Source organism: Dasypus novemcinctus, chromosome 18 (genome assembly GCF_030445035.2).
Source record: "Dasypus novemcinctus isolate mDasNov1 chromosome 18, mDasNov1.1.hap2, whole genome shotgun sequence".
NCBI lineage: Eukaryota > Metazoa > Chordata > Mammalia > Cingulata > Dasypodidae > Dasypus > Dasypus novemcinctus.
Window position 1 is genome coordinate 17,170,835 of NC_080690.1, and position 27,278 is coordinate 17,198,112.

A 27,278-nucleotide genomic window follows, 5' to 3' on the forward strand; every position below is an offset into this window, starting at 1 on the left:
TGGGGGGTGCATGGTTGGGAGGGAGTTCTCCAGGGCATATGTGTGGGGTGCATAAAAATGTTTGGGTAATTTCATAGTGGTTACAGTTGGGAACAATGGCTGGGGGAGTGCTGAGTTCCTGTCTGGGGGAACTCTGTCGCCTTCCCTAATGGAACGGCAACAATCCCCCAAGTGCAATGGCTAAGATGAATAAGGAAGGATGGTCCAACAATGAACCCTTGATGCTAATGACTATGCTTGTGAGCCTGTGTGCCTGAAATAAGAACTAGGCCTAGAGCTGCAGGGTGTCTAAGAGTTACCTCCTGGGAACCTCCATGTTGCTCAAATGTGGCCAGTCTCAAAGCCAAACTCAGCATGTAAATACATTGCCTTCCCCCCAGCATGGGACATGACTCCCAGAGATGAGCTTCCTTGGCACCGAGGGATTACTACCAAGTACCAGCTGATGATGTGGCTGGAGAACGACCTTGAATAAAAGGGTCAACTCAGACCAGCAGAATATCTCAGCCTATATGTAATATCAGGAGTTAAAAATGTTTTTTGACCTTGAATAAAAGGGGGAAATGGAAAGGACAAATGAGTTTATATGGCTATGAGTCTCCAAAAAAAAAGCCAGGAGTCCTCAGAGGGGTTGCTGTTACGCACACCTCAGTAGAGTCCCAGAGACAGCTAAAGTAGATACAACCCCAGGTATTGGTTCTTCTGAGGGCTACAAAGACCCACAGGTTCTATGGTCATGGCAGATGGACTTCAGTGCCATGTCAGTTGGCCCTACTTTGGAGTTTGTGTTCCTGAGTGTGATGGAGTTGGACTCAGATGTGATCTTTGTTCACAAGCCTCTCCTGTCACTTTTACCAGACCTGTGGTTGGCACTGGGGTTTAGTGTATACTCAGGAGACCTGAATCTCTAGACTGCCCATGTGGTAGCCAGGCCCTGAGTCTCAACACACTTGCTTTTACTCCTACCCTCTGGTTTATTGGACTTACCCCAGCCAGCTAACATGGAGGTGAAGAAGGTCAACCACCACACCAGGAAGCCAAGAGTGCCTACAATTGCAAACAGGAGAATTGCATCCATCATCCAAGTGGAATCTAAGTACCCTCTCCATATAGAGGTGGAGTGGACATAACTATCCCAGGGCCCACAGAATGGAGGAATAGAGTATGGATTAGAGTGGACTTACTGATATTCTATTCTGGAACTTTTGTGATTAGTAATGAAAGTAAATGTAGCATTGAGATGGAGAAAGCGGTCATGGTAGCTGCTGAGGGTAGGGAGTGGGAAGAAGAGATGTGATGTGGGGGCATTTTCAGGACTTGGAGTTGTCCTGGGTGGTACTGCAGGGACAGTTACTGGACATTGTATGTCCTCCCATGGCCCACTGGGTGGACTGGGGGAGAGTGTAAACTATAATGTTGACCATTGACCATGTAGTAAAGCAGTGCCCAGAGATGTATTCACCAAGTGCAGTGAATGTCCCATGATGATGGAGGAGGTTGTTGTTAAGGGAGGAGTGGGGTGAGGAGGGTGGGAGGGCATATGGGGACCTCATATTTTTTTAAATGTAACATTAAAAAAAAATAAAGACAAAGAAATTTTAAAAAAAAAAGGTCTTACTTATAATACTTACAATGGGTTTATACCCACAGGAATGGATTAGATTTAATAACATGTTTTTCTGGGGGTACATATGGCTTCAAACCACCCAGGAGCCTTTCCTGCTGCCCCCAGAGAACCTCATAATGTATATCTTTCATATCCACTCTGTGCATGTATGGCATCATCATTCTTTTTTTCTTCTTCTTCTTTTTTCTTTTTTTTTAGGAGGTACCAGGGATTGAACCTGGGGCCTTGTACATGGGAAGCAGGCACTCAACCACTGAGCTGCATCCATTCCCTACAACATCATTCTCTTAATTTCTTCTTTTTTAAAATTTTTTGTCTTCCCATATCATCATTCTTGAAATCCAAACCAAAATATGGATGAAGGGGTCCATCCTGCTTCTGCAGGGTGATCACAACAGATTCTTTAAAAAGTGGGGAGGCCAGTTCCACACTAGAAATGTGAACCTACCATTTTGTATGCAGCTCTGATACCCCATCTTTCTAGCATGGTACTTATTAAAATGTGTCTCAGCACTGCCCTACTGGTAATACCTTTTACAGGGATTATATAGGGATTATCACTGGAACTAACAGTATCTTATTTTTAAACTGTTCAGCATAACTGAAAGCAAATGAAATTCATACTACTGGGACAAGCAATTTGAGGACTCAAAAAGCTGGTTTTAAAAGGAATTTTTAAAAAAGATTTATTTATTTTTATTTATTTCTCTCCCCTTCCCACCCCCCACCCCAGTTGTCTGTTCTCTGCGTCTATTTGCTGTGTGTTCTTCTTTGTCCACTTCTGTTGTTGTCAGCAGCATGGAAATCTGTGTGTCTCTTTTTGTTGCGTCATTTTGTTGTGTCAGCTCTCCATGTGTGCGGCACCACTCCTGGGCAGCTAGACTTTCTTTTCACGCTGGGCGGCTCTCCTTACAGGGCGCACTCCTTGCGTGTGGGGCTCCCCTATGCGGGGATACCCCTGCGTGGCACTGCACTCCTTGCGTGCATCAGCAGTGCACATGGGCCAGCTGCACATGGGTCAAGGAGGCCCAGGGTTGAACCGCAGACCTCCCATGTGGTAGGTGGATGCCCTATCCACTGGACCAAGTCCGCTTCCCTATGTAAAATTATTTAAGGGAAGTGGATGTGGCTCAAGTGATTGGGTTTCCATCTACCATATAGAAGGACCCAGGTTCGATCGCCAGGGCCTCCTGGTAAAGGCATGCCAGTTCAGCAAGCCAGTGCCCGAGCAGTAGCCATGCAGCAAGATGATGATGCAACAATGAGAGAGAAGGGGGAGTGCCGTCACCCCTCGGGCTGAAGTGTGGTTTGCTGGCCTGGCGGGGGAGCAGCTGCGGCAGGCCAAGCCGCTGCCCCCATAATAGGGTGGCTGGTCGGACTCACCGCCACCCCTGAGGGAAGCTCGGCATGGGCGCAGAGTGCCCTCGGGTCTCCCCTTCTCGGCAGCCATGCTTCCGCGGCCGCCCCTCCTCCCGGATGGCGCCACACGATGCCTTGTGGGGTGGCACCCTTCTTCTTCTTTCTCCCTGCGCAGGCGCAGGGCGGAAAATTCCAGTCTGCCCTTTTCCCCTCCCCCGACAGCAGCAACAGCCAGGCGTGGGTGGAAAAATCCAGTCTGCCCTTTTCCCTCCCCCCCCACAGCAGCAACAGCCAGGCGTGGGCGGGAAACTCAAGTCTGCCCTCCACCCCAGCAACAGCAGCCACCAATCCCTAAACCCTGCCCCTTCCCCCAGCAACAGCGACAGCCAATCCCTAACCACCACCCCTCCCCCGTCCAGTACCGCCCACTGACCTTTTGCCGGCAACCAATCAGAACAGGACGTGGCTTCGCCCAATCAACCTTCCCCAGCCCCTATAAAACTGTTGCCTCTCCCTCAATAAAGTGGACTTGCGTGTTTACCTTGTCTCCGCGGTAGTTCTTCTGCCGTGCGCCCTCCAGTCCTGAGAGCCCCCGACAAGGGCCTGGCCTCCCTTGTCCCCAGTTCGTCGCCTGCTTCTCCGGGCGACCCCGTCAGCCGAACCGCGAAACCCCTTGTGAGACCGATCCCTCGTCTGCTGCCGGACCAACCCCTCGTCCCAAGCGGGACCGACCCCTCGTCCAGAGCTGGACCGACCCCTCGTCCGCAGCCAGACCCCACCTCTACCGACCGAGCAAGCCGCCGCAGGGGAGAGTCAAGGCAAGATGCAACAGAAACCAGGAACTGAGGTGGCACAAGTGACAGAGAACCTCTCTCCACATTGGAGGTCCCCAGGATTGAATCCCAGTGAATCCTAGAGGAGAAAAATGAGAAGAGAAGACAAAAAGAGAAATAGACACAGAAGATCACACAGCAAATGGACACAGCAGAAAAAACCATCAGGGTGGGGGAAGGAGGAAGAAAAATAAATAGATAGAAATAGTCATCAGAATTATTTAAAGCATTTTATAAATGTCAGTTATTAAAATGAATTTTTTACTGTCATTTAAGGTCTTTTATAGATTATTAGAAAACATATTCACAAATAAAATTAGAATAAGTGGCAATTTTATAATGTAAAGATGTTTAGCTAGTAAAGTTCTCCGTCGAGGTTAACATAGTACTATAGGACATGAGCTAGCAAAAATGGTTCTATATTTTATAGGGAATTACCTGGACTCTTCCCAGACCACAAGAAACAGTGGCCTGGCCTTGAAAATGTGGGGCATTTCTAAGTGTCATTTCTACGTGTCTCTAAGGTGTGTGTGTGTGTGTGTGTGTGTGTGTGTGTGTGTGTGTCGTTCATTCATATAGCTGTTCTGGGGGGAGGGAGCCATGTTTCGGTCCATTTTATCTGTAGGGTTCATTGAATGGGATGTTTTCAGTTGCTTGGAAAAAACTGAAACACTTTCTCATTTTGGTAAATATAAAATAAGCTCAACATTATTTCACAGCAGAAGTGGTTACTGTAAATTTTACTCTAATGAATGTGGGCAGGACTGAATGCAGTTGGAACCATCAGATTACCGTTAAAATCAACCGCTCAAAAACACAAACTAGCAAACCAAAAAAGCAGGGAGCGAGGGAGAAGGAAAAGCTCCTTTTCATAGAAGAATGCAAACAAATTAACATAGAAGGATTGATAGAATTAGAAAACCACAACTTTGCAACCACCGTTGTACGAATTCATTTAGGCAAGAAAAGGTATGGAATATATAGTCTTAAACTTATTAACGCCCAAAGGAGAAAAGGTGCCTTTAAAATGGAGAATCTAGCAGATGTCATCTTAATCAGGTGATCAAATTTCACACCACCAGAAAGGCACCAAGAAGGATACAACATCACCTTTTTTTTTTTTTTTTGGCTCTGAACAATTTTATCTTAAAAAAAAAAAAAGGAAAGAAAATAATAAATGCCCCCACAAGGGGGAAAGGCCCCAAGCAGGCCTCCTCCTGTTCTCCCTAGCTCCAGAGACCTCTGCTTGGCCATTGCTGCTTGCTGGCCAAGCTCCTCTTCCCAGGGCCGCAGCCATCGCTAAGCCCCCCTTCCCCCACTTCTTGCTAAAGCCTGTTCTCCAGAGGAGTCAGGTGCACATCTGAACCTCAGCTCCAAGGAAAGGATGAACCAGTGGAAGTGCCAGAGTCCTGGGGCAAGCCAGAGCATCCCCGGTCAGCAGACTCTCTGCTGGGCACTCTAAGCAAGCACAGGACAAGCGCCCCAGTTTAGTGTGTCCGTATCCAGCATGGAGACAGCACATGCACTGCGCAAGAAGAGCACAAGGGCTTCGTGGAAGGGGTGGGTGAGGCTGTCAGTGCATGTCCATATTTGTGTTTCACACCACTGTGGGCTGCTATACAACTGGCCTCAGTTCAAAGACACACCTTCCAAACTCCCCCCCCCAGTGTCATGCCAGAGGTGGGCAGTAAGGAAAGGGGCACAGGACTAGCCTGGTGCTCCTGGGCTAGCTTCAGTCCCCAGAAAGGGGCTATAGGGCCTAAAGCTCCTTGATCCCCGTGGGTAGTTGCTGTCATTCTTGATGACGACCTCTACTCCGTGGTGTCGCAGCTGAGCTCATAGCTGCAGGTTCTTGTTTTTTAAGATCTTCCACCTCGGCCAATGGCCCAGTGGTTAGGGCATCCGTCTACCACATGGGAGGTCTGTGGTTCAAACCCAGGGCTTCCTTGACCCATGTGGAGCTGGCCCATGCACAGTGCTGATGCGCACAAGGAGTGCCCTGCCATGCAGGGGTGTCCCCCGCGTAGGGGAGCCCCACGCGCAAGGAGTGCACCCATAAGGAGAGCCACCCAGTGCAAAAGAAAGTGCCGCACACACGGAGAAATGACACAATTAGATGATGCAGCAAAAAGAAACACAGATTCCCGTGCCGCTGACAACAACAGAAGCAGACAAAGAAGACACAGCAAATAGACGCAGAGAACAGACAACCAGGGTCGGGGGGAAGGGGAGAGAAATAAATAAATAAATAAATAAATCTTTTTTTAAAAACTATTAAAAAAAAAAGATCTTCTACCTATTGTCGAAGTCCATCATTGTCCAGTTGCAGCTGGTCAAGCCCCTGCAGTTCCTCAGACAATCGGTGGTTACTCTGTCGAAGCTCCTGGGTAGAACCACAGGCCTTGGGAAGATTTCACCTTTACTCTGGCCAGACTTGGTGCTCTCCATGGAGCAGCCTGGAATGGTCTTGGACAGCTGCCCAGTCCAGTTGTTGAGTGACGGCGCTCCATTCATTATGCTGTGCCCTGCGTTTCTCAACCCCGAGTCTTCCGGGGAGCCTCTGATTTCAGGGAATAAGGATGAGTCCTAGGGGCTATGGAGCGCTGGCTTCCTCCCTGCAACACTTCCTGCGGTGACATCATCGCAAAGAATTGACCAGTGCCGGAAGGAGTCACCGGCCCCAGTCGTGCCTCTGAGCCCTGGGCAGTAACGACAGCAGCTATACTCCCTGATGTGGTGCTCCCGCCCCATCTCCCACTGCAGTGCTGGAGCAATAAGTATAATGCGTCTCAGCAGCTGTCCCTTCTGTGTCAACTGCATCCTCACTGGTGAATGCGCCCTGGATCACAGCCTGGGTCATGGATTGGGTGGCAGGGCAGCCACTGATGGCACCAGTGCCCTCAGCCTGGCCATCCAGCTGCCCCTCAGACACCTGGATCACCCTGTACATCGCTTGACGTTGGGGTCAGGGAAGGTGGCAGCTGATGGATGCTGGCGATTGCCACACTGGTTGGGTCCTCCCCACATGCCACTGCACCTTCCTGAATCTGCACTGCCCCCTCTTCTGTTCCAGCTGTTTTCTGCTGCCCCTTCGTCTCTCTGTGAGGGGGCACATCCGAGGAACCTGTCCTTCTCTGCAGGTCTTTGTATCTCCTGCCTCACAGCCCTGTGCTAAGTTGGCCAAAGTCGCCTTAGCCGCTACTTTTCCCCGACCGTGTTCTCCCCGCTCCGGGCCCGGGTAGCGCCAGGGACAGCGGCTCGTGCGCACTCAGCATCACCTATTTTTATGTTCTTGCCAGAAATGTTTAACCTGAATTTAATCATGAAGAAACACTCAGACAAATTCGAATTGAGGGACAATCTGAAAAAAATAATTGGACTGGAATCTTCCGAAGTGTTAATGATTAAGAAAAAAAAGGCTGAGAAATTGTTACAGATTAAAGGAGATTTAAAGGCGCCTAAAGAGACATGACTAAATAGCTATATACCATGAATAATCCTTGACTGGATCTGGGATCCGGGGGTGGGGACTAGATACACTGGACATTATTGATACAATAGGGATATATTTTGGATATAGAGTGTATATTAGATGATATAGCAAAGCTAAATGTCTATTGTGATTATTGCAATGTAGTTGTGTAGGAGAACGCTGTTCTCTGGAGATATGTGCTAAAGTAAGGGCAAAGAGTAATGTGTCAGCAGCTGACACTCAGATATTTCATCAGAAAATGTTTATATCTATATAGAGAGAGGCAGAACAAAGTGACAATAATTAGTTTATCAAGGTAAAGATACAATACCAAACAAAAAAACCAGCTGGTATGGGGATTTGCTTCTCCAGAAAGAGGGTTCCAGAGGCCCAAAAGGAGGGGCTGAGAGAGGAAGAACTGTGCCACTTGCCAAATAGCCTGTGTTTGTTTATTTTAGTTTATTTGCCAGGTCTCCATGTATTACTTTCCAAATGCTGCTGTAAAAAATTACCACAGGTTTACTGATTGAAAACAACACAGATTTATTGTCTTACATTCTGCAGATCAGAAGTCCAAAATGGGTCTTACAAGGTTAAAAGCAAGATGTTGGCAGAGCTGTGCTCCTTCTGGAGGCTCTAGGAGAGAATCTGTCCTTGTCTTTTCCAGCTTCTAGACTCTAGAGGCTGTCTGAATTCCTGGCTTGTGGTTGTGTCACTCTGACCGCTGCTTCTGTCTTCATATCTCCTTCTCTGTCCCTCCTGCCCCCGCCTTACAAAACCTTTGGATTACACTGTGTCCACCTGGATAATCCAGAATAATCTCCCCATCTCTAGATCCTTCATTACACCTGCAAACTCCCTTTTGCCATATAAGGCCACAGGTTCCAGGGACTAGAACATGGACTTTTGGAGGGCCATTATCCTGTCTAACACGGTCTTCTTAGTCACAGCTGTTTCCAGCTCAGAATAGGGCCTTATTCAGTAAATATTTGTGGAAGGATTTAAGATTTGGCCCCATCCTCTCCGTTCAGGGCAAAAGGCTGGTGTTGCTGGGAGCAGCACTTCAGCGAGATGGGGGTTTATGTTTGGGCAGACCTTGAAGTCTGAAGTTCCCCACCCTCCTGGTTCTACTGATCCCATTTCTTAATCCTCTCCCATCTTAGCTCTAAATGCTGAAGATCCTTGGGGCTCTGTCCAAGACTTTGCCATTATAACTCCCTCCCTGCTTGGGTGACTCCTTTAGCCCCTGGCCTGTATCTCCCACCTAACCCCTCCCAGGCTCTGGATTGACATATCCAACTACCTGCGATGAATCAGAGTTATCCTAAATTTTACATGTCCAAAACAGAATTCTTCATTTTCCCCAAAACCTCGATTTCTCTGGTTTTTCCCTTCTCAGAAAACGGTACCACCGTCCACCCAGTCACTTCACTCCTCCCTCACATGCAATCCATTCTGCAAGTTCTTCCTCCACCTCACCATCTCACCGCCCTCCTGCGTTGCATCAGTAGCTTCCTCACTCTTCTCTTACTTCATACTCACAGAAACCAGAATGCTCTTAAATCAGATCAAGTCACTCTTCTACTCAAAATCCTTCAATGTCATCCCACTGCTCTTAGAATATTCTCTTTCTCGAACATTCTCTCAGCCATCCCCAAAGCTGCCTCACCATTAAGGTCTCAACTCAAATGCCCTGTAGCCAGATCTGTATAAATAAGCCTGCCCTCCCCCCATTATATTTAAGACATTGTCTTCTTTTCTTTGTTGCCTGTTGCCCCTTCTCCCGCACACACCGGAACCCAAGCATCAAACTCGTGGTTCACCGCAGTACCTCCAGCACCCACTACAGAGAGCAGGTGCTCAAACATTCATTGAAAGAATTAACAGATACTTTCATGGGTTTTAAAATATCCTTACTTGGACCAGGAAGGAATGAGGGTCCAACAGTGAGTCCCTGATACTAATGACTATGCTTGTGAGCCTGTGCACCTGAAATAAGAGCAAGGCCTAGAGCAGCAATGTGCCTAAGAGTTCCCTCCTGAGAGCCTCCGTGTTGCTCAAATGTGGCCAGTCTCGAAGCCAAACTCAGCATGCAAATGCATTGCCTTCCCCCCAGCATGGGACATGACTCCTGGGGATGAGCCTCCCTGGTGTGAGGGATTACTACCAAGTACCAGTTGATGACATAACTAGAAAATGACCATGAATAAAAGGTTCAACTCGGACCAGCAGAATATCCCTGTCTACATATAATAACAGGAGTTAAAAATGCTTTTTGACCTAAATCAAGGGGGAAATGGAAAGGACAAATGAGTTTATATGGCTATGAGTCTCTAAAAAAGAGCCTGGAGGTTATAAGAGGGGTTGCCCTTATGCACACCTGAGCAGAGTCTCAGAGACAGATAAAGTAGATACAACCCCAGGTACTGGTTCTTCTGAGGGCTACAGAGACCCACAGGTTTTATGGTCATGGCAGATGGAGTTCACTGCCATGTCAGTTGGCCCTTCTTTGGAGTTGGTGTCTCTGCATAATGGAGCTGGACTCAGATGTGATCTCTTTTCATAAGCCTTTCCTGTTACTTTACCAGAACTATAGTTGGTGCTGGGGTTTAAGATATATCTAGGAGATCTGAATCTCTGGACTGACCATATGATAGCCAGGCCCTGAGCGTCAAAAGACTTCAGCTCCTACACTCTGGTTTATTGGACTTACCCCACTCAGCTAACATGGAGGTGAAGAATGTCAACCACCACACCATGGAGCCAAGAGTGCCTACAACTGAAAGCACAAGGACTGCATCCAGCATCCATGTGGAATCTAAGCCCCCTCTTGACATAGATGTGGAATGGACACAACCAATCCAAGGTCCACAGGATGGAGGAATAGAGTAAGGAATAGAGTGGACTTACTGATACTCTATTCATGAACTATTGTGGTCAGTAATTGAAGAAAATGTGGCATTGGTGTGGAAAAAGTGGCCATGGTGGCTGCTGGGTGTGGGGAATGGGAGGAAGAGATGAGATGTGGAGGCGTTTTCGGGACTTGGAGTTGTCGTGGGTGGTGCTGCAGGGACAATTACCGGACATTGTAGATCCTCCCATGGCCCACTGGATGGAACATGGGAGAGTGTGGGCTATGAGGTGGACCATTGACCATGAGGTGCAGTGATGCTCAGAGATGTATTCACCAAATTCAATGGATGTGTCATGATGATGGGGGATAGGGTTGCTGTGGGGGGAGTGGGGGGGGTGGGGAGTGCGTGGGGACCTCATATTTTTTTAATGTAATATTTTTTTAAAATGAATTAAAAAATTAAAAAAATAAAAGATCCTTACTTGGCAAAATACAAAGCTGTCAATTCTGTCACTCCTCATTTAAAAAAAAATAAAAAATAAGAATACGTTTTGTAAGTCTGAGACTATTGTAATAGATGAACTGGTCTCAAGCCACCCTACGACATAGTTGTTGAAAGATTAGCAGTAGAGGGAAGGAGGGAGAGGGAGACAGTGAATGGGTGGATTGGGTGGGGTGTGTTAGATGGGTGGGTGGGTGCGTGAGGGGATGGATGGATGGGTGGGTGCGTGAGGAGATGGGTGGATGCGTAAGGAGATGGGTGGATGGGTGGGTGCGTGGGGAGATGGTGGGTGCGTGAGAAGAAGAGATGGGTGGGTGCGTGAGGGGAGGGGTATGCTCTGGGAAAGCAAACCCAAGATGCCGAATAGGGGAGCCACCGCTCTGGCCAGAGTTCGCCTCCTTAGGCCTCCCTCCCAGCGGGGTCACGAGGGGATACTTCGGAGACGACCGGGCACGGCGGACGGCCGTCTTCTCTCCTCGGTTTACAGCAGCAACCTGCTTCCCCTTCCCGCCGCGCCCCGCACCCCCGTCCACCCCGCGCCCCCTCCCGCCACGCCCCGCAGGGACCTGGAAACGCGCGCGCTCAGGTGCGCTCCCCCCGGCTCGGAGCGGAGCGAGCGCGCGTGCGCGCAGGTGAGCGTCCCGCCCCGCGCCCGGGCTTGGCCACCTGCCCCGGGAACGTGCAGTCGGTCTTTGCCCTCGGGTCGCTCCCGGGCGGGGACGCGGAGCCGGGCCATGGGGGAGCCGTCGGAGACTCGCGAGCCCCGAGCCCGGCCGAGAGAGCGGGACCCCGCCCGGCAGCCCCGTTCGGACCGCGACCGCCACCCCGAGCGACAGCGGGACAGACGCGGGGACCCGCGCAGGGAGAGAGACGGGAACCGGCGAGGGGACCGGGACAGGGCGAGGGACCGAGAGCCCCGCCAGGACAGGCAAAGGGGCGGGAGCCGTCGCCCGGACGCACCAGGAGTTTGGGAAAAGCCCCGCCGCAGCCGGAGGCGGGACGGACCCCCGGGGCCCCCGCGCGACGCAGCCCCGCCCGCCTGGCCCGCGCCGTGGGAAACCCGCGAGCCGCCGCCCCAGAGGAAGGAGGGCTTCGCGCGCCGTGGATTGGAAAGGTGAGGCGGAGCCGCCGGGGGCGACCGGCCTGGGGACCCGGGGACCGAGGCGGCCCGGGCCCGAGGCCAGCCTGCGCCGCCCGGCCACCCCCAGCTGCCTGTCCTGGAGGAAGCTGGCTGAAAGCAAGGAGTGCCGTTCCTCCTTCTGCGCTCCTAGAGGTGCCCTGGGAGGGAAGGAGAACCTTCTGGTGCCCCACCTCTTGACGTGAACCCGATTAACCAGGCAGAAGCCACCTCTGTAGGCGGTGGCGGGGCCCGGGGAGCAGGTAAGGAGGAAGACGAGCCTCCGCGGAGGGAAGAGGAGGGCAGATCAGGTAGGTGGGATTAGCCCGCAGCTCCTCCCCGCGCACACCCCGTCCCCGCTTCCCCACTGGCGCGCAGGACTGCCCCTTCGGGCCCGGGGCTCCATTCCTGTGTCCCCAAATCAGCCTTCTCCGATTTCAAAGCCCACTTGCCTGGTGGCCGGGCCTGATACAGTCAGCCCGAGGAAGGGCCAGTAGTTTAATGTGTTACCCCTTTCTGGGGAGTGATGTGCGTTTCAAAAACAGACAACTGGAAGAATCCACACCTTTAACCAAAGAACTAAAAATCTATCCAAAACTCCCAGCTGAAGGGCAGAGATTTTTTCTTTTTGGTCCATGTGGTCTTTTGGGACAGCTTCATCAAATCCCATGATCGCGACCCCCACCCTCCTGAAGGAACAAACTTAGTCCTCTCTGCCTGGGGGAGCACAGAGAATTCCCGTAAGCCCTTGGGAGGTGAAAGCCTCATGTTGTGCAAGACTTGGTGCTAGAAGAGGATGGGAAAGGAAGGGGAAGGAGAGGCAACCCAGGGAATTCACTTTTCCGCCGAACATTCCGCCCAATTCTACAAATTTTATTGAATGTCCACATTATGCACCAGGCACTGTGAACTGAGACCCAGATTTGAACCCCATATTGCCTCTGCCAGCTCAGAGTTTATAATCTAACAAGGAGACCCACTGGGGTGATCCCTGCTTCCTGTCAGGCTCCTGTACACTGTGGGATTTGGAAGGTTAAGTCAAGTCTCTCTGCCTGTTACGTCCACACAGCGGGAAAGCTACTATCCTGAGTTTATGTGGCATTATCTAAAACCAACTAGCATGACAAAGGGCGTGCCCAGATAGTCAGAGGCACTGGCTATTGTTTCCCAACTAAAGCCATCTTGCACTACAATAGAGGTACATTTTTTGGTTTCATTATAAATAGGAGACCCCGTTCTTCACCTCTCCATGCCACCAAAGCAAGTGAAGGAAACACTTTTGCTTCGTTTGCACACAGCCTGTTAGTGGTTTGAAACCAAAGGGCAATTTATTTCCGTTTTCTTCCATTTGGCAAGCGTTTATTTAACCGACTGCTCTGTGGGGCGAGGGCTACAGAGATCTACCCTCACCTGGCCCATGGTCTGGTTCAGGAGACAGACAGGTAAACAGGCCAATTGTGCGAAAGGTGCTGCTGCAGGAAAATAACTGATTCAGAAAGAACAGAACTAGACTCCTAAATGGGCTCAGCAAAAGTTTCCTGGAGGAGATAACCTCAAACTGGGTTCTAGAGAAGGAGTAAGATGGGGTGAGGCTGGGGGAGGGAAATGAAAGATATCCCAAGGTCGTCGCTTTTGCAGTGACAGAGAGGCATGGGAGAGCAGGCCCTCTTTGAGACAGGGGACAGTCCACTGTGGCGGGTCTTCAAAGGGGAAGATGTGAGTTGGGTGAGAGGGGCAAGGACCTGCTGTGCCGTGCTGAAAGTTTGGACTTCATCCGAGGGCCCAAGATTTCAAACAAAATAGGGATGTGATGAGATCTATGTTTTAGAAAGATCCCTGGAGCCCAGCAAGTAGAAATGTAGTCTTCCGTCGAATCCTTGGCAAAGCCAGAATATATTGGATAATAGAGCAGTAAGGGGTAGGGGAGGAGGAGAAGGAACAGAAAATGCTGCATCTAGCAGGAGAAGAGGGAGAGATGATGCAGAGGTGTCAGAAGCCATCTGTGTCACCCCTGTGCCTAGAGAATTATTGCCGATTCTGCTCTTTCCAGGGTAACAAGGGAAGAGAATGCCAGCTTGGGGGTCCGTCTTGTGAATGCAAACTAATTTTGAAGAGGCCTGGCCCACGCAGAACCAAGACCTCAAGCTAGCAAAGGCTGCTCGCAGCCACCTGGTTCGATAGCTCCTGCCTGCGGACAGACCAAAGCACCAAAGTCACTTCTCAGGCGTGCCGGGTTCCAGGCATACAATAGGCAGTTAGCAGAGTTTGGCCAAGTCTTCTGTGGGGCTGCTAAACCAGAGAAGTTATCAAGTATGAAACACTGGCAAATTTTATTTCTGTCCTGCACATTCTTTAATGTTTGGGCCCGGCAGGAGGAGTCAAAAGTTCTAATACTGAACACTCCTTTGCACTTTAGGCTCCCTAATGACCTTGTTTGTTTTGGGGTTATAGCGAACTGGCTTCTGGGAGATATCTGCCTTCGAACCCCAGGTCTACACGAGAGGAGGTGGAATATTACCAATCAGAGGCCGAAGGACTCCTGGAATGCCATAAATGCAGATACTTGTGCACCGGGAGAGGTGAGCCATTTTGCAGGCGGTTCGACCATTTATTGTCAGTTGCGGTTCTGGAAGGGGTGGGCTGAGCCGGGGAAGCAGAAATGCAAGCACACTTCCCTTTTTGGTTCCTAGCATTTTAGTTTCCATACCTGGACATGGTTTTTCATTTTCTGAAAAAAGGTAGGAAGGTCTGAAGAGTGCTCCTCGAGTTCCCGTGGTTTCAAACATGCCCGGGGACCTGGCGAGGCAAGCAGCAGCCATGCAGCAGCTTTCGGGCTCCAGGGAGAACTGCAGTGGCCTGCGCTGCCAGCTGTGAGCGCCAGCTGTTGGAGGGCGGATCTGGCGAGGCAGGGCTGGGTTCACGGAGAGGGAAGATCACCTGCAGGAAGCAGCTGGTTGAGGCTCAAGCCCGAGACAGGATCAGACAGTCTTCTTGGAGACCTGACACCTGCACACTTAGTCAGGGTCTTTTAAACTTTTTTGACTGAGATCCTTAACAGGAAATATATATATATATATATATATATATTTTTTTAAGCAAATCAATTTTATTGATACATACTAATAAAGTATAAATCCATCCAAAGTGTACAACCAGTGGTATTCAGTGTAATCATATATTTGTGCATTCATTGCTTTAATCATTCTTAGAGCATTTTCATTATTATAATAATAAACAAAAACAAGCAAACAAAATTCATCTCTCAGTCTCTCTATGCATCCCCTGCCATACATAGCTGCTTTTACCTTCTCTCTAGTGCATTTGTATTTATATTTTGTAGAAAGTCTTATATATGCAATAACACCTCTATTCAAGTTTTACATGAGGTTTTACTATCTTATACAGTCCCATGTTACAGGTTTTAACTTTACTTCTAGTAATATACATGACCTTGGACTTTCGTTTTCAACCACTGTCATACCCATACAGTAGCTCTGCTAGTTTCACTAACGCCATGATATGCTTTCACCATCTCTATTCAGGAAATACATTTTATGTATAAGATATATAAGACCAAGAATACATGCAGACATTGAAGCAAAACATCATGATACAATACTTACCAGTCCTTATCACTTCTATACCAAGTACTCTGATTATTTTCTATTCTATGCTGTTTCGTTAAAAATAAATACAGCAGAGCCGGTAGAACTCAGTGGTTGAGTGCCTGTTGTTTTGTGTGTACGAGGTCCTGGATTCAATCCCCAATACCTTCTTAAAAAAAAACAAAACACACCGAAACCAAACGCAAACATCATGTTTATTATGGCCTGCAGTTTATAAAACACCACATTTGATAGTATTATGTGTCAACTCTGAAAGTGGCTTCCCAAGATTCCCATCCTATCACCTGTCCAACTTGGCCAGAAATGCAGAAAATCTGGTTTGTCAGGGTGAACCTTTCTTTAGGTTCACATGATTTGGTGAGAAACTTCCTAAATTGCAAATGACTAAAGGTGAAAATATCTAAGCCTAAGGGAGAGAAATCATGGAGCCCATACCTGAAAATATGTCTTGGCCTGGTTACAATGATATAGGTGATTATAGGATTATAAGGAACTTTCATTAAAGGGCTCTAGGCAAGTTACAAGGATCCTCCCTCTCATTTACTTATGTTGGCACCACCTCATTTCCCTTCTTTCAACAACTCCTGAGGTTCAGAGGGGTACAGTAAGTTACCCAAAGTCACACAGCTGGTAAGTGGAAGAGCTGAAATTGGAACAGAATCTGACTCAAAAGCCTGGAAATGGTTTACTTGCTTGACCTTCCTCCTTTTCTGACAAAAACAACAGGACTAAACCAGGAGCTGTTTGACAGGTTTCTCAGTAGAGATGTTTTTTTCTTCTGTGATTGATTTACCAAGGGGAGAGGGCAGGGCTCAAGGCTTCTAACCAAAACATGCTTTGATTTAACTTTGACTGCTTTGAGCCCAGAAATTAGGTTTCTGATTCAAGAGAAAGGTTGGTTCAGCAGTTGGAAGCTAACAAAGGCTTGTAAAGAACTCTGTCCTCTCAGAGACCCATATAAGTATACAATACAGCGTTGTTTTGAGAGCAACAATCATTAAACACCAGGAAGTTGTCTAAAGTCAGAAATAAAGGCCTGGATAAAGGTCACCAGAAGATTCTAGCACAGGGTTGAGAGTAGATCTTTTGTGACATCATTTTCTTATCGGTACAATCATCTCCTCCTCCTGCAAACTTGCGAAAGGAGGAGGGCAGCTCTGGACCTCTTTAACAGCCTAGGGAGGTCCTCAAGTTTGGAGCTCTGAGTCACTCTCAGGAAGCTCAGTGGACACCGAGGACACCAATCAGAAGAGATGGCCCCACGTTCACTTCTACAGGCAAGACCACTCAGAAAGGGAACTCTTCAGGGGCTGAGGATAGAGAAGGCAAGCAGCTGGTATAAACGTCCCGGGGTGCGCCTCGGGTCCCCAGGGAGTCTTGTGGGGGAGGGGCTTGTGCTCCTTCGTTATTTCGAGGGACGGAAGAGGCACTTGGTGAGAAGGAGCCCTTCCCCGCGGGTCCACTCCTAGTTTGCATTTGAAGCTGCTCCTCCTTTTCCTTGCGTTTGTTACCTCTCCCCTTACACTCCTAGTGATCAAACCCTGATTTGCATTCCGTTTCTAACCTTACCCACAAAGCGTCTTCAAAGTTTAATTTCTTTTTCGCTCAAGAAGGGTGTCACCGCTGTAGTCAGTAGTGCTTTTCCGTCCCTCCAAACCTTGCGATTTAGGTTTTAGGAGTGTTTAAAGTTTGGGTTTGAGAGGGACAGCTTGCCGATTAGGAATTTGAGGTTGGAGGAGTTAAAGGACCGTCCATCAGAGTCAACAGCGGAAAAACAGACTTCCCACTGCCAAGAGCTTTGACTTGTAATCAAGCTGAAAAGGTTCAGAGTGGAAGGTAGTGATTTTTTTAAAAACCTACATTCTCAAACCCCCTTTTAAAAATACTTATTTATTACCCCAATCCAGCATTTATCTGGACTGAGTTTATGTCAGAGTTTCACCCCACCATTGACTTTGAGTGTTAACAGTATTAAAGATGTGAATGATTAGCCAGCATCAGGAAAGAATGATCTAGAGTGATCAGAAGAGAGGGCTGCTGACTTGGAGAGCTCTCCTTGCGAAGGGGCAGGGAGGGCTCCTCTGTGTACTTGGAAGACTTGGAAAGCCTTGGGGCTTTATTTTAAAAAACTGATACCACTGGACATCTCCCCCCGTCCAGTGATGCTTGTCTCTTTCTACTAAAAGCTAAAATAGGAATAAAATATGTGCCATAGTCCTCCTCAGACTCTATTAAAGAAACCTTTCCAAATGGCAAAACACTGGGAAAGTTTAAAAGTCTTTTACGCTGGAATTATTTAAATTAATCGTGGTATTTTATATGTCCTTTAAAATTTTTAAGTATTTTTACTGACCTGAAAATACTCACACTATACTGTTAAGTGAAAACATGGGTTATACAATGGTAGATAGAATATGACCCTTAACTGAAAACAAACAACAATAAAAATTATCAATATATGGGGGAAAGTCCAGAAATTAATAATGCTCTCAATGGTTAGGTGTTTGGGTTTTTTTTCGGTTGAATTATAAGCAATTTTTACTTTATGTGTTCCCCTTTTATCTACATTTTCTTTTTTGGCAATAAGCATACCTTACTTTCAAAATTAAAAAAACAAACAAAACTGTTTGCATTTGGGAGGAATATTGTGGAATGTAAAGATAATACATGAGAGTGAATCATTTCAATTAGAGAATGTGTAGATGTACATACTACTGCGTCACAAATAGACCAATTAGAACGAGGTACAAAAATCTGAGGTTATCGAAAAAGCCAGAGAGAGACTGACAACCTGGTGCACAGTCAGCTCACTCACTGGAACCTTCCACATGTACAATTTCCAGCTCAAAAGCACCCAGATTTACATTATCCTGAGCACCCAGACACCAAAGAGTCCATACTATATGATTCCATTTCTATACACATACTGTATATTCCATTGTAGCATTTCATGCTATAAAAGACCAAACTAATTTATAATGACATAAAGCAAATCGGTGGTTGTCCAAGGAGGAAGGTGAGGGATTGACTGCAGAGGGGTGCTAGGGAACTTTTGGGGTTGATGGAATGTTCTGGATCTTGATGGTTACATGATATACATTTGTTAAAACTCATCAAGCCATATACTAAATGTGAGTATGTATGTTTTATTGTATATAAGTTATACCTCGACAAAGTGGGTTTTAAGAAAAGTACCAAGCTTTGGTGGAAGAGCTGGAGCCCTTTCTTGTCCAATATGAGAAAGTCGAGGGCCCTGAAAGAATTCAGCTCTGAAAATATCACAGCTCAAGCAGATGTGCTCTTTAGGAAGAGTAAAGACAACAAAGTTAAGCTTTAAACCATGTTTATTGAGTTAAAGTCCAAGAACAATAAAACAAATACATTTAATTCAAGAAGCATTATGGGTTTTAATTAATTTTAAGAACTTGTATTTCTAATACATGCGAACCACAGTAAACATTGTTATATACCACCCATGCCTTTTTCTAACTTCCTTATGTTTTTTAAACTCTATATTTTGATTTTCTTTAAACTTGGAAAATTGTCCTCTTTCAAAATGAAGATAGCCTCAAAATATATATAAAGTGGAGACTTTCGTGTGTGTCTGTGGGAAGTGGCACATGTGCTTGCCCTTCCAGATAGGAAAACTTTCTTTCTGCTTTCTGGCTTGGTTTTTTTCTACCATCCTTTGGATGTCTCCCGGGGAGGCTGCTTTGTTCTTTTGAGAGTTGCTCCTTTCAGTCTCAAGTATTTCTGACACCATTTCTGGAAAGCGACGTTCCCTGCTATCATCCAGTGCTGGTGATACAGCTTTGGCTGCTCAAGCTTCAAGGGGACGGAATAAAGAGGCGAGTTGAGCTTCAAGTTGGAAGAGTCTCCAAGGGCCAAATAGCATCTCCCCAGATGGTAACACACCCTTCTTTTGCAGCCTGCTGCCAGATGCTGGAGGTTCTCCTGAACTTGCTGATCCTGGCCTGCAGCTCTGTCTCTTACAGTTCCACGGGGGGCTACACAGGCATCACCAGCCTGGGGGGCATTTACTACTACCAGTATGGAGGGGCTTACAGTGGCTTCGCTGGAGCCGACGGGGAGAAAGCCCAGCAGCTGGACGTCCAGTTCTACCAGCTAAAGCTGCCCACGGTCACCGCAGCCATGGCCTGTGGCGGAGCCCTCATGGCCTTCTGCTGCCTCCTCATCGCTGTGGGCGTCCTGCGGGTCCCGTGGCATTGCCCGCTGTGGCTGGTGATTGAAGGCTCATTGCACGTGCTCATTGCGGGTGCCTACATCCCCGCTTTGTATTTCTATTTCCACTACCTCTCCGCGGCCTACGACTCCCCTGTGTGTAAAGAGAGGGAAGCCCTCTACCAAAGCAAAGGGTACAGTGGCTTCAGCTGCACCTTCCACGGCGGCGACATTGGCGCTGGACTCTTTGCTGTTCTGGGCATTGGAGTCTTTGCTCTGGGGGCTGTCCTGGACATCAGGGCTTACCGAAAAGTCAGGCAGCTGAAAGAGAAGCCAGCAGAAATGTTTGAGTTCTAGGCTTTTAAAAATGCTCTGCCAAAAGGAAGTGATGGAAACCACTCTGAACCATTCTCTTTCCCAAGAACTCTTTGTTGGGGAACTTGCCAATGCTTGAAAAAGTCACCAGCCAACTTAGGAACGGTGGGGTAGCTCCCAGTTGCCTGGAGTGGTGTTTTGGATGTACAGCTCTGGTTTCTGGGGTCCTTGGTTACTGAGGGACTAACAACAATGACAAAAACTTGGAGCCCAAGACCCACGGGCAAAGGCAAGTGCTGCAAAAAAGTACAGGTCTTGGTTAAATAAAGGGAGATAAACGAGTGAATTTGAAGAACTTTATTTTCAAAGTTCATGAAAACTGACAGGCATTTAGGACAACATGGTATCCTAAACTTTTCTAAACATAGATTATATTAAGCAGAATTAGCCCAGAAATTTTCCCACAAACTTTCCAAGTCCTTCCAGAGTCTTAATGCTCTGGATTGAGTGTGGGGGCTCCGGAGAGACTCGTGCAAGCTTTAAGTTGGAGGTAGGCGTGGGCTAAGGAAAGAAGCCAGATTAATTCACTGGGTTGCAAAGAAGCTATTCTGCAAGTTCCTTACAGTTGCCTCAGAAGCTCAATAAGTGTTTTGTACCTCTTGTAAATGTGCCATTGTACCAAGAATTAAAACTGGCATCTAGAATTCAGGATCCATTCAGAATAAAAGAATTTAAAATCTTTCCCAGGAGAAGGATGTTACTTTTGACCAGACAACTTCATGGGTTTTTATTGCACATTAAATTACAACTTATGGAACATTAAAGTATATTCTTGATACAAATGAATACTTTCTTTGCTTTATGTGAATCCAATAAAAATTCAAAGAAAAATTTAATTTGGAGGTGATGGTTCTCTTTACAGTACATTAATACTGTTCTTTGAAAGACAATATATTTGCAAATTGAGTTCATATGGGTTAGAAAAGCATATATAATCTTGCATATGGTTAGAAAATTTCTTGACGAAAACAAAGTATTAATAGTAATTGATTCTGGAGAGGAGAATTTTATTTTTCATTTTATGCACGGTTTAACTACATATGCATTCATTTTATTTTAGAAAAATAAAAAATGAAAAATGTGATTTGATGTCAGATTTTTCAGGACCATATTTACAATGCAAAGGCAGAAGAGTTTCCACTGCACTCTACAGAGCCCTTGGTGTTCTCCAGGCTTTCCAGAGACTTGTCCCATCCCATCGTAGAAATAAACTGCTAGCTCTGACAATCACCTTTCTTCTTTCCCCTGCAGGCATTTTTTTTTCTGCACGGATGGCCCATTGGTGCACAGTATTTGGGCCTGTTCGTTACTGATAGCTGAGACAGGTCGGGCCTGGCTGGTACCTGTGATGAAATTCAGTGTCCATATCGCCTTCAACCTCCCCAGTATCATCTCACCTGGCAGAAGACCATTATTTCAATTGTTGAGGCAGGGGGAGGGGAGGGAGTTGCTGGCAAGTTCTAGATTTTTTCCATTTCGGCCAGGCAGATGTGCTGTGGAGTGTGACTTGACTGTTTCCGCAGAATCTGTCCCAGAAGGCAAACATTCAGGTTTCTACATTTTGTAGGGATTCTTGATTCTCTTTCAGGGACTGAGATACTGAATGCATGCAGAGGGCAAACCAAGGCAGAGAAAGGTTTGGGGTGGGGATGGGGGGATAGCTACCACAATATAATGAATTAGAACAGTGCCTGGGTCTATTCACTGCTCTGCTCTAGGGAGAGAATGCCCAGTAGCTTACAATGTCTGTAAAGTGGACAGTTTTGGTCTGATGTTATTTTCTATTTTAAGTAGGGGGAATGTGGCTTCTCTGAAGAACTCTGAGCCCTTGACTGCTACGTCCCATAGACCTCCTAGGAATTCAAATGGGCCCAGCAGAAAATAGGATCAGCAAGCCCCATGGCTGTTACTTTTAGAGATAACTGGTCTTGAACTGTCCCATTTATAAATTTTTTGGGGTTCATATGACCCCCTAGTGTAAAAGGGTGTCCCTGGTTTCTGGGAAACCATGCTTTTCATAAACCAGTCCCATTTCTTTTTTTTTTTAAATTCATAGTGTATTCGGATTTCCTTAGTTTCCCGCCCCCACTCCCCACGGCTGTCTCATCTGTTTGCAACTTGTTTTTGCTCCTTGTCTGCTTATTGTTTTTTGTTGGTTATCTGTTCATTTCTTTCTTTCTCTTCCCCTCCCCCTCCCCTGTCCTGCTGTTTTTGCTGTCTGCGTCCATTCGCTGTGTGATCTTCTATATCTGTTTCTCTTTTTGTCTTCTCTTCTCGTCTTTCTCCTCTAGGATTTCCTGGAACTCCATCCTGGGGACCTCTGATTTGGGGAGAGGTTCCTTGTCAATTGGGCCACCTTAGTTCCTGGTCTCTGCTGCACTTCACCTTGCCTCTCCCCTTTGTCTCTCTTTTGTTGCATCATCATCTTGCTGCATGACTCATTTGTGCGGGCACTGGCTCACTGGCACTCAGCTTGCTGCGCCGGCACTTGGCTCACCACGTGGACACTGTTTCACCACACAGGCAGTCATATGGGCACTTGGCTAACCCCACACGCACTCAGCTCACCATCGCGTGGGCACTCGGCTCGCCATATGGGCCCTTGGCTCACCATATGGGCACTTGTTGGGCACTCAGCTCACCACACAGGCATTCTTTCTCTTCTTTTTCACCAGGAGGCCCCAGGGATTGAACCCAGATCCTCCCATATGGTAGGCAGAGTTCTTATCACTTGAACCCCATCCACTTCCCTCATTTCTTTTAAGAGGTACAAGAAACTGAACCCGGGACCTCCCATGTGGGAGGCAGGCACCCAACTGCCTGAGCCACATCTGCTCTCTTGATTTCTTCTTAAATCTCTCACTGATCCCCTTCCATTTTATAAATCACTATCCCCTTGTGTAACATGCTTTTCAAAGCATTTTCATGTTTGCATTCATTTGAGCCTCACCACAGCCCTGTAGGTTAAGACAGGCAGGCTTTATCTTCATTTATCAGATAAGTGTGTGTTTGGGGCTTAGGAAGATTGAATCACTTGGGCAAGATTGTAAAGCAGTAAAAAGCATGGCCTTGAACCTGGTGTTTCAACTCCACATGCTGTTCTTTATTTTTATCTCTGAACCACCAGGGAATAACACAATACCTCCCAGAATACAGCTAAGAAGAGGCTGGGGTCTCTTTGAGTAACAAATGAAAGCAGACTTTAGGCAAGAACACATTGAGTCTGTTCTCCTTTTGGGTCCTGCTGCCTCGTGGCCTTTGTGGGCTCCTTAAACTTCTAAGAAACTCCCAAGTGAGTAGCCTGTGTCCATCAATAGGATCCTGGTTGAATAAACAGTACATTCAGACAATGGGGTCAGAGGCCATTACAAAGAATGTGGAAGCTCTCTAGGAACTGATCTGGAAGCGTTTGTGGGTGATGTAAGTGAAAAAAGCAAGATGCAGAACAGTGTATATGGTATCCTTTTGTAAAAAAAAAGCAGGGAGGGAGGATAAAAATGCATGTTTATATGTGCATTTATATTTGCATTAACCCTGGAAAGTTATCCTAGAAATTAATGTAAGTGACTGGGGGGAAAAAACAGGTGAATGGGTTCAGGAGAGAAAATTCTCACTTTATATCTTTTTCTGTCATTTTTATTTTTTTTAACTTTTTCACTTTGAAATATTTATAGATTCACAGGAAGTTGCAAAAGAGGTACAGAAAGATCCAGTGTGTCATTCAGCATAATTACCTTAAACCCATCCAAGTTGTATGCCTCATTTTTATTGCTGCATAATATTGCATGTTATGCATGTACCAGTTGGTTTAACCATTCATCCATATTTGGTTATTATAAGTAAAGCTCCTGTGAAAGTTCATGTGCATGTTTTTACCTAGACACCAGTTTTCATTTCTATAGGATAAATGCCCAGGTATGTAACTGATGGGGTCAAATGGTAAATGTTTGTTTAGTTTTTTAAGAGACTGCTACACAGTTTTCAGAAGTGACATTTTGATCTTTCCAACATGCATTTGTAAAAAAAAAAAAGGAAAAAAGAAAAAGAAAAAGCAAACAAGCAAGGATGTTAATATTGAATCAGACCATGTCCTTAAAATCAGGTCACCAGTGGTATTTCTCTAGTTTGGGCTAGAGAGTTGTTTCCTGAGTGTTGTCAGTGTTAAATCCCAAATCTTTCTCCTCCTAGGTGTGGTACAAATAGTGGAGGTGATATTGAATGGGATGGTTCTCATGTGTATCGTGGCCTCCTACTTTGTCCTTGCTGGATTCAGTGCCAGCTTTACCAGCGGCGGCGGCTTTGGGAACAACTATTACTCACCATTTGAGGGCACTGAACTGGAGCAGGTTCGGCAGCTGGACCAGCAGTACACGGTCCTCCGGGCGCCCCTGATATATGGCGGCGTGGCTGTTTCTCTGGGGCTGGGTGTCCTCACCATGGGCGTTTTGCTCCAGGGAGCCAAGAGTCTAACAAAACTGCCTAGGAAGTGGCTCCTCATGGAGGCCACCTTCAGCCTCCTGGCAGCAGTGGGCTACTGCATAGGCATTGGCATTTACCTCCATGTGGCTTTGCAGATCAATTCCACAGATACTTGCAAAAAGAGAGAGAGGCTCTATGCTCGCAAGGGGCTCACCTGGATGAACTGCCAGCTGGCAGGCACTGATGGAGCAGCAGCCACCTTTGCTTGTCTTCTTGTGATTATGTATGGTGCCAGTGTGGTGCTCGCCCTACGGAGCTACCGAGAACAGCAGCACTACAAAGACAGCCAAGAACAGCACCGAAATTACAGTGATCCACCAGAATACCTATGGTCTGGAACACTTTGAGATCTTCTGGAACCTAATCTTTCCCCATTATTGTTGCTCTCAAAAAGACTGGCCCTTTAAAAATCACACATCAGACAACTGTGGTTTTGTATGTATGGTTTTATAAATGCTCCCTTTGGTACTTACACAAAGCTAAATGATTACTGTAAAAGGAGATCAATAAATCCTTGTTGGCTCACTAATGAGAGCTTGAAAAAACATCTCCAGCTTTGCTACAAAAGGCAACATCAGAAGTTTAGGTATTATATGCCCTTCCTTTCCAGAAATGGTAAGATAATAATGGTAATAACTAACTAGCCAGAGAAATTCTTAAAGATGTGAAGTAACTTCACATCAGAGGTTAGCAGGTCCAGTGTTCCTGTAGAAATACCTTACCTGCCATAAATTTTTAAAGTCACCAAAAGAAACATGCCATTTCCTGCCCCATATATGGTCCCAGCAGTTGTGTTATTTAATTCTAAATAAGTACCTTCTGACTTTCCCAGAGCAAAACTCTTCTTCTCTTTTGTGGGTTGCAGCAGCAATGTGCTGTGACTGTCACAGGTCCCAAAGAGTCATTCCACTAGAGATGAGAGGTGAGATTGCTGATACATTAAAGGATGGTTTTAGTAGCCTTCCTGCATTAGGGCCAGGAGAAAATGTTCTCTTGGTAGCCATTCCAAATCAGTTTTTTTTTGTGGTAAGTCATTCAACTGATACTTTCCTGAAGTATTTTATCATTTCCTTAAATATGAGATTTCATTAGCAAGAAAGAAAGTTCCTACTTTTCTTAAATATGTAATTCAACTGGTTTCAAAGTAAAGCAGTTAATTTTACTAAGAATACCAAACTTATTGGAGGCCTTTTCCTATCTGTATTCTCCCACAGTGTCCCATGGAGAGTTGGCCTTCAAAGGTAGATAGTAATCACTCTGTACACTGAATTATTTTCATAATGTAACAGATTACTAACACTGAACCTTAAAAATAAAAAGTTCTTTCAGAAATTTTAATCTAAAGTGCTTTGTAGCTGTTCTTACACTTTACACTTAGTTTCAAATATATAAATTCATGTCAAATACAACTAGAAATATGCATGCATTATAGTGTTTTTCCCATTATCCTCTTGCTTTTCAATAGCTAATTCTTACAGAGCCCATCCAAGGGCAAGGATCAAAACTAAACCTAAAACACACACACAAACTAAACCTCATACAGAAATGGGAAATATCTAGATTATACTTTCGCAAACATTAAAGCTTAGAGGAAAATAACCTAACTCTGCGTTAGGTTAAAATAGAAAAGACTGTTGTGCCACAGAACGGGTGCTCTACTCCAGCACGCTTGGCTTCCAGGCACAGTTTTCACTGGTAAGCAAGAAGTTCAAGGGCAGCAAAAATCAAACCCATTCCCCATCCTCAACCCACTCCCCAAAGAACAGGACCCCACACTATTCTCCCTTAGGGTTTATTCCCTGAAACATGTCCCCACCAGCTCTTCACCCACTTCCAGATGTTACATTTGATAAAACGTGGCTTTGGTCACTCTGACCTTTGTGTCCAGGCCTAGTCATGCTACCTACGTGTGTATGGAGTACAGTGATCACGATCCTAAGAGCACTTGGGCGTGACTGTACTGCTTTATAAAGTTCAGAATGCTGTAACAAACCTGATCTTATTTACTAGCATTTATGAGATAGACAGGTGAAGATTATTCATATTTTACAAAGGAGGAGGTTAAGGGTCAAGGGGAATAAGAGGCTCACCCAGGAGTTAATATTTCATTGAATGCTCACTATGTTCCAGAAGCCCTTTGCTTGCATTATCTCATTTAAACACACAACTAATGAGATACTCTGATTTCCATTTAATAAATGAGAAAAACAGCCTTGAGAGATTAAGTAACTTAAAGTCAAATCTTTAATGTAGCAGAGGTAGAATTTAGAGCCATTGAATCAGACATTGGGACGTCTTACTAATGTGCTCTTGTAGCCTTTGATGTACCAGGAAATTAATATTCCATGAAGCAAAGAACAATACATTTCATTTCTGCTACCCTGGAACAGGGAGGTGTGTCTCATGGATCTGAGGTATTGAGATCGATGATGGCATAGTCCCTCGCCCATTGAATGTTCTCAATAAACAGCTTTTGAACCAAGTTTTTATAATGCTCATTTGGCTAGATGAAGAGGGAGCCTGCTAAGTCATTTTTAACTTGGCCTCTATTTGGAGTGAGAGGTAATAAATCTTGCTTGGAATTGGAAATCAAGAGATTATGGGAGGGAAGCGGACTTGGCTCAGTGATTAGGGTGTCCGTCTACCACACGGGAGGTCCGCAGTTCTAAACCGCGGGCCTCCTTGATCCGTGTGCAGCTGGCCCATGCGCAGTGCTGATGTGCGCAAGGAGTGCCCTGCCATGCAGGGGTGTCCCCGAGTAGGGGAGTCCCACGTGCAAGGATTGCACCCCGTAAGGAGAGCCACCCAGCGCAAAAGTGCAGCCTGCCCAGGAATGGTGCCGCACAGAGAAT

General features: G+C 46.5%; 1 protein-coding gene and 1 pseudogene across 2 annotated transcripts; one reads left to right on the top strand and one right to left on the bottom strand.

Annotated features, from left to right (window-relative positions):
- Positions 1-5,526: 5,526 nt before the first annotated feature.
- On the bottom strand, positions 5,527-6,936 carry LOC101415883 (upstream stimulatory factor 1 pseudogene; annotated as a pseudogene).
- Positions 6,937-11,319: 4,383 nt separating this feature from the next.
- Positions 11,320-26,908, top strand: MARVELD3 (MARVEL domain containing 3). Of its 2 annotated transcripts, none has more exons than XM_004448818.5 (3): positions 11,320-11,761; positions 14,216-14,343; positions 19,319-20,783. In XM_004448818.5, the coding sequence occupies exons 1-3, from the start codon at positions 11,382-11,384 to the stop codon at positions 19,927-19,929; spliced, it is 1,119 nt and encodes a 372-aa protein (XP_004448875.1). In that variant the 5' UTR covers positions 11,320-11,381; the 3' UTR covers positions 19,930-20,783. The 2 variants fall into 2 exon arrangements, with proteins under 2 accessions (XP_004448875.1, XP_004448876.1); XM_004448819.5 differs by lacking the exon at positions 19,319-20,783 and adding an exon at positions 24,136-26,908 and having other exon boundaries at positions 11,323-11,761.
- The last annotated feature ends 370 nt before the right edge of the window (positions 26,909-27,278 follow it).